The 12063-nt window shown below is 41.5% G+C and overlaps 1 protein-coding gene across 1 annotated transcript in view; it reads right to left on the bottom strand.

Annotated features, from left to right (window-relative positions):
• Positions 1 to 8295: 8295 nt before the first annotated feature.
• The window catches only part of LOC126272451 (uncharacterized), a 70048-nt gene continuing 66280 nt past the window's right edge, over positions 8296 to 12063 (bottom strand). Inside the window, exon 8 of the mRNA XM_049975328.1 lies at positions 8296 to 8924. Within this exon, the coding sequence (XP_049831285.1) occupies positions 8622 to 8924 (303 nt within the window). The 3' untranslated portion in view covers positions 8296 to 8621. The remainder of the gene's footprint in view (positions 8925 to 12063) is intronic.

The raw sequence follows: 12063 nt of genomic DNA, 5'->3' as shown, positions 1-12063 counted from the left end.
ATGCAACATATGTGGGACGGCGAAGAAGTCGTTGTTTAATGTTGAATGAAAGTTGAACATTGCCACCTTAAATCACGCGAGCCTGGCAACTAATTTGGTGGACAGTCAGAAAGCGAAGGGAAACTTACTGACCTTAGTTCCCAGTCTGCACGGCCACATTCCTGTACAGCCCAGCTAAACGAAAAATATCCATAGTTCTTCACGGGATTAGGGCTGCTTCAATAAAATTTAAAGTTCCAAACAAGATTTTATTATCTTAAAGGCTCACACAAATTACTCGAAACTTCTGAAAATGCTAAAGACATTAAATATTGTTAATTCAGCCAATCGTTTAATAGTTCAGAGGCGACTTCTACAGCAAGTTCCTCCCGAATAGTTCATTACTCTAACTAACGGTGCTCTATTAATAGTTCGCAATAATGTTAAAAAAAAAAATTTAATGCTCGCCTTAAAAGTGGAGTTAGTCACCACTTGCCACGCGGAATTATACTTCACACGGACGTCACAATAACAGTTTGTTACCGAAGTCTAAACGATCCAGGACGGTGTACAGTCCTCGCGATTTTCAATGTCCGTTTACATTGCTAAGTACGCGCATGTCACAGCCCGCTATGACGTCACCCGAGGCGAGGCGCGATCGGACGTTAAGCTCGCGTGGACTAGGCGTTGGTCTAATGCGGAGTGAGCTTACTACTGCCTCTGCCGCTCTTTTTATATAGCTCCGGCGCGTACCGCCAAGAGAGCATCTGTTCTTTCCGTTCCTATGCAGATGCCTGCAGCCTCCAAATGATCGCTATCTCAGGCACATAATCTTAAATATCACATTTAATAATAGCTTTACAAACTTCTCAATTTTTGTATACATACATCTGAGCAGTACAGAAGCACGTAGAAAATCTCAGCCCGCTAAAATTAAAACTTTACTCTCTAGAATTTTTACAATGGAACTAACGGTAGATTGTTACCTCTGAACCATAGCTTTATCAAGACTTGTATCAGCTGTTAATTATGCTACAAGACTAAAACTTGGTGTAGCTTTGTTAATTGTCCTATCTGATCATTGGTCTTAAAGAATTTGTTTTATCATTAAAATTTAAAGTACTTAATCTATAATGCTTATGTACATTTTACTCACAAAAGTAGTTTTTACTAAATTACTAAAAAAACTAGAAGAGGTAACTGATTGTGGTATTTCCATTATTATTATTAGGGTGAACTGAAGCATCCTACCAATTTTCAATATTGTAGCTCTATTATTTCGCGCCTCTGATTTTTCCGAAAAACGCGGATTCTGGAGTCAATTTTAGTTTTATGGTTTTGGAAACCAGCACCACTCATTAATGACTTCTTACTGCACCTTCTCACCAAATTTTGGCTTCCTAGCGTCATTATTTAGCGCCTCCTATTTTTCTTTCAAAACGTGAATTTTACGTAAACTACTAATTTTATAACATTAAGATTTGTTACCTGAAACATTATTACATAGAACTATACTTTAACAAAGTTTTACACACAAATCTTAATTTTTACTTTTATGTTAAATGTGGTGCAATACTATATGCAGGCGCGTTACGATGACGTGACGCTACTAGCAGTGAACTAGGGTAAGTCCCGTGCACTCGCTCGCCTCTGTATCTTATACATGATTCCACGCTTGCTTTGCTTCACAGTTTCCCTGTCCCACGGACATTTGCAGAACGTTTACATTTCTTTTCGTGGCTTGTCCCTAACAAGGCCTCAATGCCCTGTCGGCGGCTTTTCGGCGCTAGGCCGTATACCTCGACGCCTGCCCCTGTCTAGCGCCAAGCAGATGTGTTTTGCACAATGCATCCGCTGCAAGCGGCCGTCTGGAAATGTCTCCTCATCGTTCCCCAGAAAAACGCGCTTTCCCGGCCCACCAACGCCGTGCTTTCACTGTAGTCATTTAAGTGGGCACCCCGATCCTTTGAACGCAGGTAAAGCCTACCGTATTTCTTTGGCTAGAGCACGTAAACAAGACCATAAATTGCTGCCCACCATTTCATCACAATGTATGAAGTCAACACGTAGTAGATCATATTCCCTACACCAAATGAGAAGTGAGAGTGCCCTGCAATCTCTCAAAGTCCCTTCATTGTTCTCCTAAACAAGGTGTTATGTCCAGACTAAGAGTCCAACGAAAACAAAGAATTGTTTTCCGCAACAGGTAAGAAGACGATTTGGATGTAGCATTAAAAATTATTGTTTTGCGTTTTTACACATTTTGCTACAGTGACTACAAGACTTCGAACTGATGTTTGGACGCAGTTCTTGCACGAAACATTGTAACTGGCTTTACCCACACCATTTTTAAATGATAACAAGAAGCTTCGTCTTCACATCAGCTTCAAATTTTTCCTATAGTACTACCTATTAATGACACTTTTCCGTCTAATATGGTGAATTCTTTTGACCAGGTCAAAGAAACATGGGAATGAATAATGTACATCTCGTTTACATTTCAGAGAACCAAGTCTTGCAGAGCTCTATCTGAAACAGTACACTCAGTCTCAGGAGCGGTTCCAAATCTTTTAAGTAGTTTTCCTTTCACACTTTTGCCAGTCTCATTTTGGTACATATTTTGTACGTTATATCTTTGTCCCATTCGTTGTGTTTATATTCAGGTTTTTCGAAACCGGCTTTGCCCACTACTTAACATTAAGCGCTTTCTCTCCTCCGTTTACCCAAAAAACTTACAGCCTTTTCTCTATCACTGGGACCTAGTACTGTACATGTTTTCTTTGGGCTGAGAAGGTACTGTATTTTTGTTCTGGACTTTAATTTACACAACAATCATCGATTGAACCAAAATTCATGGAATCTTCAGAGTTACTTTCTGGTTCTTCCAATTTTTTTCCACAATTTCTAGCGAAATGTCGACATCATTCGAATGTGTGTCAAAGAAGTTAGCTAACAACACATATGTAAATCTTCAGGAGAAGTAGGTGATTTAGATTGCATGTCATTATTCATGTTTCATCTTTATGATGATGAAAACATTGATTGGATTCGAAGTTACTGTGAAACTCTGGAACTTGCCTAAAGAATGGTGCTATTAAGCTTAAACGAAGGAAACAATAACGCAAAGGCAACTGTTAATCATGGATATTAAATGAGTATCAAATTCGAGCAAATAGCAGCTCAACAATTGGGTCACAAAAACTATCAACGCAAACTAAAATTCGTTCTACAAACTAAAATCGAATTGTGCCACATTATCTCTTTACTGAGGCTCTGTCAAGCAAAGCTATGTGCCTTCGTGTTGCGTGTGCGCTGTCTGCCATAGCTACAAAATCAAAGCAGAAAGGAAAACCCTGTTGAATGATAAAGTGTACATGCCAAGCAATTCATTATTTACACTAATACATAACATAATAGAATAACGCTCCCAAAGAGGATTAATATAACAATACCACCCAACATATTTACACTCACTTATCCATGAATCCCTCCAAAGACTATTGGAACAGAAAGTCAAAGAGGAAACACGTATTGGAGCTGCAATATTAATGTTATTTAAAGTAGTGTGCGACGAAAAAGTTCTATCGAGTGGCAAAAGAACAACAGCACGCCACAAAAAAAAAAAAAGAAACATGGCGAACAATGCAAAGTTGTGCTTATACGTCAATGATAAAGTGGTAGTGCGACCTCGAGACCAGACGGGAGGAAACGCCGATTAGCAAATCGTACTTTTTGCATAAAAAATCGCAACTTGAACTGTTTAATAATCTAAAAATAAAATTATCGTTATAGATCACACTGATTACGCCTTAGAACAAGAAAAAGGCGAAACGCCTCGGGATACGTAAGTGGTTGCAGGAAAAGGTTGTTTTCTTTACAAATCAAATTATTCGGTAGGAAGGTGGGAGTGAATATTCATCAAGCCCCTAGTGACCTATTAATTTGGCAGGTTTCAGCATTGTTTTAAGATACTTTTAGCGTGTCTTAGCACCTAAAATTGTGACTGTCAGTTTATTCATTCTGTATAAAAAAAATTTCAGGGCAGATTTCAATATTTCTGAGTGGACCATCACCTTGTCAGTACGTGTGAAGCCGTAACTCGGCAATCTACATCATACATTGTAATTTGCTGTGTCATTTTATTTCATTGGTAGGTTTTGTATGAAATTGTTTTAACAGTTGTTTTCTCCAATTTAGCGTTAGTCTTTCATTCGTTGCCTTTATATTTATTAAATCTTTAATGTTTTTAATTTCACTACCACTGCATTGTCAAGAGACATATTCTCTGTTGGCGCTTCACCGTGTGCAAGATCTTTTTCTGTGCAGTTCACTAGTATTGTACCTTGTCTGACGACGCTATTCAACAGAGCTTCACGCCTGACGCCGTGTGCCACACTGAGGCCACGATCTCCGCTCTGTGTAGCACTGTATAGGGTGCAGTACTGGGCATAAACGTATGTACAGGTATTCAGGTAAAATATGTTTTTGAATCGCATTTTTTTACTAATTCTTACGAAATTTCACTGCATCATTTATAAATTTGACTGCTGATTGGGGAACGAGCAGTGAAATGTGCCTTATGACGTGATACGTGCATAAGTGATTTTGCCTGAAATGTATCCCATACCGACAATCAGTGTGACGGCATGACACTTATGAAGAATTTGAGGGTGCTAACGATAAGTCTTATGTCGGTGATCCTGCACTATCTGAATATCCTGACGGAGAAGGTCCGTTTGTGGACAGAACTGAGTGAGACAAGTGATGACAACTTGTATGTTAGTAATCGTGGTGGCAATGGACTGCAAGGAATGTACAGCATCCACAACGTTAATAAACGACAGCTGCCACCAAGGCTATACTGATAATACGTTACAAACCCATGATAGTATTACTTACAGGACAGGTTCGACCAGTGCGCTCAACAAGCTGCATGTGACGTCTTAGGAAACGTACTATCCGAAGATACACTGTACTAAATAGAGTAGAGCATTTAGCTGCAGGTGGGCACAGGTGTCCTACGGCCGCGTAGTGAAAATGTAATATATTGAAGTCTGCATAAAGGAAGAGACCGGCGAAAACATGGATTGAAAGGAAACACGAACAGTGTCAAAGAATGAAGAGGTTTTGGGAAGAGAAAAAGATAACATAAAAAGGGGAAAATTGACTATTCATGTAATATTCAAGTTCAATCACTAAGCGGAAAGAATGTGTAACAGTAACAATAAAGTCTGTAGAACCTAAGCCGAAAACTGGCTAACGAAGCGAATTAACAACAGTATTGTGATCCTTGAGTTTCTCCCGGCGTATTTGATACAATATCCACGGGGGTACTGCCGGTCTACAGTGTCCAACGGGCACGATGTTTCGGTAATCGTACATGTCGCCATCATCGGGTGATCTGACGGATTGAGCTGTGAACTTGCCGGCACGGAGATCCGTACGCTATGGCTGCTCAAGGGGAACTGGGTTCGGTCGCGGCGGCGGCGGCGGCGGCGGCGGCGGCGGCGGCGGCGGCGGCCGATTTAAATACCCTCCGCCTGCGGTGCACTCCCTCCGCCATCCGCGCCCCGCGCCAAAGTCGCGCGGTGGAACAGATTGCGATGGCGTCTGAGATGACGTCGGAGCGATGGCTCTGTCCGTCGTGGTCGTCACAACTATACGTCTGCTCGATTTACTGTTGATTAACCCAATCCGAAGAGGGAACCAGCGATTGGGTTAATCAACAGTAAATCGAGCAAACGTATAGTTGTGACGACCACGGCGCACAGAGCCATCACACCGACGTCATCTCAGACGCCATCGCAATCTGTTCCACCGCGCGACTTTGGCGCGGGGCGCGGATGGCGGAGGGAGTGCACCGCAGGCGGAGGGTATTTAAATCGGCCGCCGCCGCGACCGAACCCAGTTCCCCGAGCAGCCATAGCGTACAGATCTCCGTGCCGGCACGTTCACAGGAGCTCAGTCAGTTAACCTGATGACATGTATGACCGTCGAAATATTGTGCCCGTTGGACACTAGTACACCCGTGGATTTTTGATTAACAGTATTGTTCTTTTAGTTTTATGTCTTAAGAGAGACTAGGGCGACTACAGTCTTTTGAACCCGTTTTCGAACAAATCCCTACGAGTTCCTGTCGATAAAGGGCAAGTAGAATTCAATCGGTAATTTCCGAAGCCCTGAGTTACCTTCTGAGATCTGGACACTGATGGCAGGCGAAATGGCCGAAATCTTTATAACTTAGTAAATGGTTGCTAGGAGGCAGACGCGTTCCAAAAACTAAACTTTCTAACGTCTTTCTTGCTCACTAAAGTGGATCAATTAAAATGTCGCCTTATGTTCATTAATACATGAAGTTTCTCTCGGCATGTTTGGTGTCACAGCTGACCGTTATTGCTAACTTCCCTCTAATGTCACATGTGCCATGCATACCGACATTTCTTAAGAATATTCCCTGTGACGTGACGCAGTGCGAACTTCTTCAGCAACCACCTAAATGCTTATTTCTGAACTAACTAGGAAACTATACTGTTCAGGCACGTTAAACGTAGATTGATGTATGTATATTGTAATGTTACGCTTAACGACAACTTGACTAACGGTCAGCCCTAACCATTGCTTAACACGTTGACTGGCACGCGCTTACTGATGGTCGTGTCTCCGGCGTCAGAGTAGGCTTTTCAGTGGCCGCCTGAGGCCTTTTGTTAGTCAACATGTTCATTGCCATGTGCCTGGGTGACGAAGTAAAAACGATGTTTTATCACAATATTACCCCAATGCTTGTACCAAACACGCATGTTAAGACTAAGGATCAAAAATTGATATTAACTTTAGCAACTTCAAGTCTAGGGTGGGTTGGTGTTTAAAGGGGGGGCACCGAACTTGTTGGTCAAAGGTTCCAAGAGAACCACTGAAGTTTAGTGGTCTAATTCTGCCCATAAAGAAGTAATGTTGCAGTCATGTTTGCCTCATTGCACCAAAGGTGAGTGCCCGAGTAAACGGACGAGTCTTGACGGAAACAGCCGAAGTCCTTCAAACTCTAGGCTCCAGAGTGTCCCTAAGAGGTATTTAAACTGCCACTTACCGGAGAAGTAAAATAAGAGCACTTAACTCCATCTGGCAGAGGGAATTATGTATGGGTCCAAGTAACATTCAGTTCCGCATGCACTACCTGACAGACGCCGTTGTGCCCCGGTCTTTCACTTAAACATTCGTCGCTATGCGTGCAGCAGTCGTGCTGTATCTGCCTATTTATTGTTTCTTTTTCCAGTTAGTCTGATGAGGTATTCTGGGTGATTAATTCCTGTCTTGCTCCAGCTTCTTTCTCCGAATAGCACTTTTACCCTACGTCCTCAATTACTTCCTGGACCTGTTGCAGCCTGTCTTCCTCTACAGTTTTCACCTAGAGCTCGCTTCAGAGCGATAGAAGTTTATCCTGGGTGTCTTCACAGATTTATCATCCTGTCCCTTGTCGGTGTTTTTAATACATCCCTTTCCTCGCCTAACCTGTGGACAACCTTATTCCTTATTTGTCCACCTACTTTAACGTTCTGCAGCACCGCGTTCAAAACGCTGAAATGATCTGTTCCGGTTTTCACACTTCATTACTATACCATGTGCTCGAAACTTATTTCAGAAATTTCTTCCCCAAATTAACGCCAGTTTTAAACACCAATAGACTTCTGAGGTTCCTCTTTGCCTGGTGCTAATCTTTTCACATACTCCTTGCTTAATCCGTCAGATTGTTTTGGTTCCAAGGTGGCAAACTTCATCGCCAATTTTGAAGTTTCTCGGATCTCATTTCTGCTATAATTACTTTTGTCTTTCTAGTGTATTCTCAGTCATTTAGCACTCACTTCATTGTATTTCACAGATCTTAATTCTTCATTTCAGTTCTGAAGGGAACCGTTGCGCAGTAAGCCGCGCTTCTTGCGAGGTTACCCGTTTTTGCCTACAACTCTGAATATGTCCCACTTTTATTCTGCTTGATCCAGTAATTTGTTTAAGACGACACTTTGGCTGGTCACTTCGTAGCTTAATTTTAGCTCCAACGCAGCTGACATTTTACCAGGATGAGTTGAATCAAATCTATTTTATTTGGGTGCTTTGGGCAGAACCTTCATGGCTGAACAGGCACTTAGGTGCTGTTAAAGCAGGAAACACCAACGAAAAACTCTTGTATGTGACTGAACATTATTCAAGTAGGGTGAGAGTTTCCTCGTGGAATAGGTAGTGTCTTAATTTACATGGGAAACTAAATTTTTCTGTAGTTGCATAATTTTAAGGTGGTGATGAGGATGGACAAAATATTTCAACTGCAGTTAACATAGGACTTTATTAAGGATACACCAAGTCACGTAAAATTCTAATTTGCTAACAGACACCTTATGACAACCATTCTTTTAAAATGTGTTAACCCTCATCTGCATACAAACTTCAGCGCTTCGTATGGCAATTTCCACACCTTAACGGTAACTATTCATCGTGCAACCGATTATGTGACACTAAAAATCTAAAAACCTGAAGACAAATACGCATTAACGTTCAATACATTTTTAGCGTCTGATAAAAGTGAGGTATAAACAAGTTCCATTTGAAGTTTAATTGGTACTGCCAGCAGCAACGTATCTACGAGCCAGGGATTAACCCAACTTGGCTCCGAACAGACTGAGGAAGAGCATCCCCTTGGTGGCTTTAGAGCTTGCTTTGTGGCCACGCCTGCCGCTGCCGCTGCTGCCTGGTTGTGCACCAGACGATGCCTCGGCAGCCACGAGGTCCTGTGACGACGCAGGTTGGGCCGAAGGCTGCGGCAGCACTTCCATGGCTGCCCGCTCTGCTTCTTCAGCGGACTTGAGGTGTTCAGGAGAGGCCGACGGTTGTGGACGTTCTGTGCTCATGGCTGCCCCACCCACTTCCTCTTCAGCTACTGCCGGCTGTTCTTCAGGCTGCAAGCAGTTTCAGATATTATATAGGCTTTATATCTTATCGATCTCATTATTTTAAGACACGACGCAGCCCATGCCGCTCCAATTGGATAGACAATTATTGGAACTGTTTAGGATAACCTTGATCTTGAGACGTTTTCATGCCCTCTCCAAATGGAAGCTTTTAGACACTAACCAATCCAAGGTTAAGGGGGATAGGATGTTAAACGGGCCGACTTTGAGTGGGAGAGGGATCACAGGACATTTTAATTTCCAGTGTCTATACTTTTACAAATAAATTCGTAAAACTGTCAGCATCACCAGGAAGGATTCAGGATTCACACATTGTAGTGGAGATCGAAAATTAACAAGTTTGTGTGAAATTTCACCTCTTTTTCACTTAGTAATGGGTGCATTTTTGCTATAGGTACACTTCATAAGAGATTCTTCGATGAATTTTGCTCGGCATACATGCCATACTTACCGGTGTTAAAACTAGAATGTAATATATGAAAACGATCTATTTTATTTTAAACTTCATATTTATAAAAACATTTTGTAGTTAATTACCTCAATTTTTACAACAGTTTAATAGATTTGGAAAATTCTAGAGTTTCTTACACCTTTAAGTAAGGTTTGTATGCTGTGAAAAATTCATCGAACTGTCTCTTATTAAGGTAAGTACCTATAGCAACAAATGTTGCTATTAGTTAAGTGAAATTATGAAATTTCACATGTAAAAAATTATTTCGTTATGTTTTCAAACATCCACTGCTATGAGTGAATTCTCAATCCTTCCTAGTCATGCTGAAAAGTTATGAATTTTTGAAAGTAGACAGTGGAAATTAAAGTGTCCTGTCGTGCCTCTCCTGCTCCGAGTTGGTAATTTTGACGTCCTACCCCCTTAAACTACTTAATTAGTAGTGCTAATATCTCTAACGTACGGAACACTGTACATAGTAATTACGTAACCAAGTTACGTTCAGACAGTTATGGGGCACTCGCAGATGCAAAATGAAGAAACTGCACAGCCATTACCTAATACAGAATTTTATTGTGAACATGGCCGATTTCGGAACATTTAGTTCCATTATCAAATGCAAATGAGAATGGGACAATGGGAGCGTACCGTCAAGTCTGAACCGTCGTAAGAAAATTCGTCTTTGTTTTCTAAAATGTATTAGATTGGAAGATGCAACTGCACGTTACGTCCAAAAAAATCTTAGCCATCTGAGACCATCCTCACCTCAGTTTCAACATTGAACCCAAGGTTTCACGTCAAAGCTATAAAAGCGAACTGGAGAAACCACGAAATATTTTTTGGTATTCCAACATGACAGCACATTAAAGGCACCAGATTCTCGATACATATCGAAAGCAATGGTGGTGGTGGGGGGGGGGGGGGGGACGGTGGGCGGGAGGAGAGAAATCCCATACTGCGTGGACAAACTCCATAAAGACCTTTCCCCCTGCTGCGCGACAGGGAACACGGACAAGGAAAAACAGTAAATACCAGCCGGAAGCACTGAGGCCGCACTCAACCCACAGCGCAGGCGCTACTTGAAATGTGTGACTTAAAAAGTCCTTATATTCCCGTTTACTGTAGAATATCGCAATTGCCATTACGGAGTTAAGGCTGTTTTCAAGTGCTACTGAAAAATATTTTGCTTCAGCATACGTCACTTGAAAACGGCCCAAAGGCCGAAATTGCAATTGTGTAATAAATAATTTCTGTTAACGGCGAATATGAGGTGCTTGAAAAAAATCTCGATCACTGAAACCAAACCATGAGAAGTTTCAGTTATGAGAGTGAAACTTAACGGGAAAAGCTGGAGGTAACGGAAGAAAGGACGGAACCGTAACGTGAAGAGGTAAGACCTGTACATTAAGAACAAAAGCAAGGAACAGAATTACGTTATACGCACACCGTAGCCCGCCTGAATGTCAATTAACTAAAATACTTCTGACAATTCAGTACGTTCATTAATTGTAGAGAGGATGGCAATGAAGAATTAAAATTTTAATTTGTCCCACAACACTGAGTATCCGAATTTTCTCGATAAAGATCAACGAACGCATTGCCCTTTACCAGAAAAATATTTTAATTATGACATTCAGGCTGGTTCTACATCTAGCTTTTCCAGTTTAAACAGTTCACCCGTCATGTGTGTTTCACATTGCGCCTGCACTATGGGTCAAGTTCGGCCTTAGTATTGAGGGATAGCATTTACTTCTGTACAGTATTCCTGTGTGTTGTGTAGTGCAGCATAGGGGAAACCTTTTTTTGGGATTTGTGTATGTAATTCTATGCAATGTGATTTCTCTTCTCCGCTTTATTGCTTTTTAAATGTTTCAAGGCTCCTGTGATTTGTCCGGACATAATCGGAGTTTCTTGCGGATTTTTGTAGGTCCCGTTATCCTTTTTGACGCGGAACCTTAGATTCCACGAAAATATTGTGAGGATGACCTTAGATGGTCAAGTGATTTTATATTTAAGTAACGTAGTATTATGTCTATTTCAATTCACTGTAGCTATTTTAGCTGCTTAGCTCCTTATCTGACACTTCAGGATCTTCCCTCATTATCGTGTAACAATATGTTCACTATTGAAATTAACACCAGATGCTGGAACTCCAAGTGTTCCGAAACCTATCGTTTGTACAACAAAAGACTGCATGTTAATGAACTGTTGTGAGGTTTCTTCGTTGTGCAAAATACAGTGGATAAGTTACAAGGAACACAAATTTGGCAAGGTGTGAAAATTTGTGAATGTAATGGTGTACTGTGATATCTTAATGACTGTCCAGTAAATGCATGAACATGACGTCTAACACCGCTGTTTTAGAAGTATATATAATTTTAATTTGCTGGCTAGTGTGGCCGAGCGGTTCTAGGCATTTCAGTCGAACCGCGCGATCGCTTCGGTCACAGGTTCGTATCATGGTTCAAATGGCTCTGAGCATTAAGCGCCTAGAACCGCACGACCACACCGGCCGGCTAGGTTCGAATCCTGCCTCGGGCATGGATGTTTGTCATGGCCATAGGTTAGTTGGGTTTAACTAGTTCTAAGTTCTAGGGGACTGATGCCCACATGGTACGTCCGATAGTGCTCAGAGCCATTTGAACCATAATTTTAATTTAGTTAATGTAAATACACCAG

The sequence above is a fragment of the Schistocerca gregaria genome, chromosome 5, assembly GCF_023897955.1.
Source record: "Schistocerca gregaria isolate iqSchGreg1 chromosome 5, iqSchGreg1.2, whole genome shotgun sequence".
Taxonomy (NCBI): Eukaryota; Metazoa; Arthropoda; class Insecta; order Orthoptera; family Acrididae; genus Schistocerca; species Schistocerca gregaria.
Note: the sequence above shows the minus strand (reverse complement) of the source record. Positions and strands in the feature narration are given on the sequence as shown.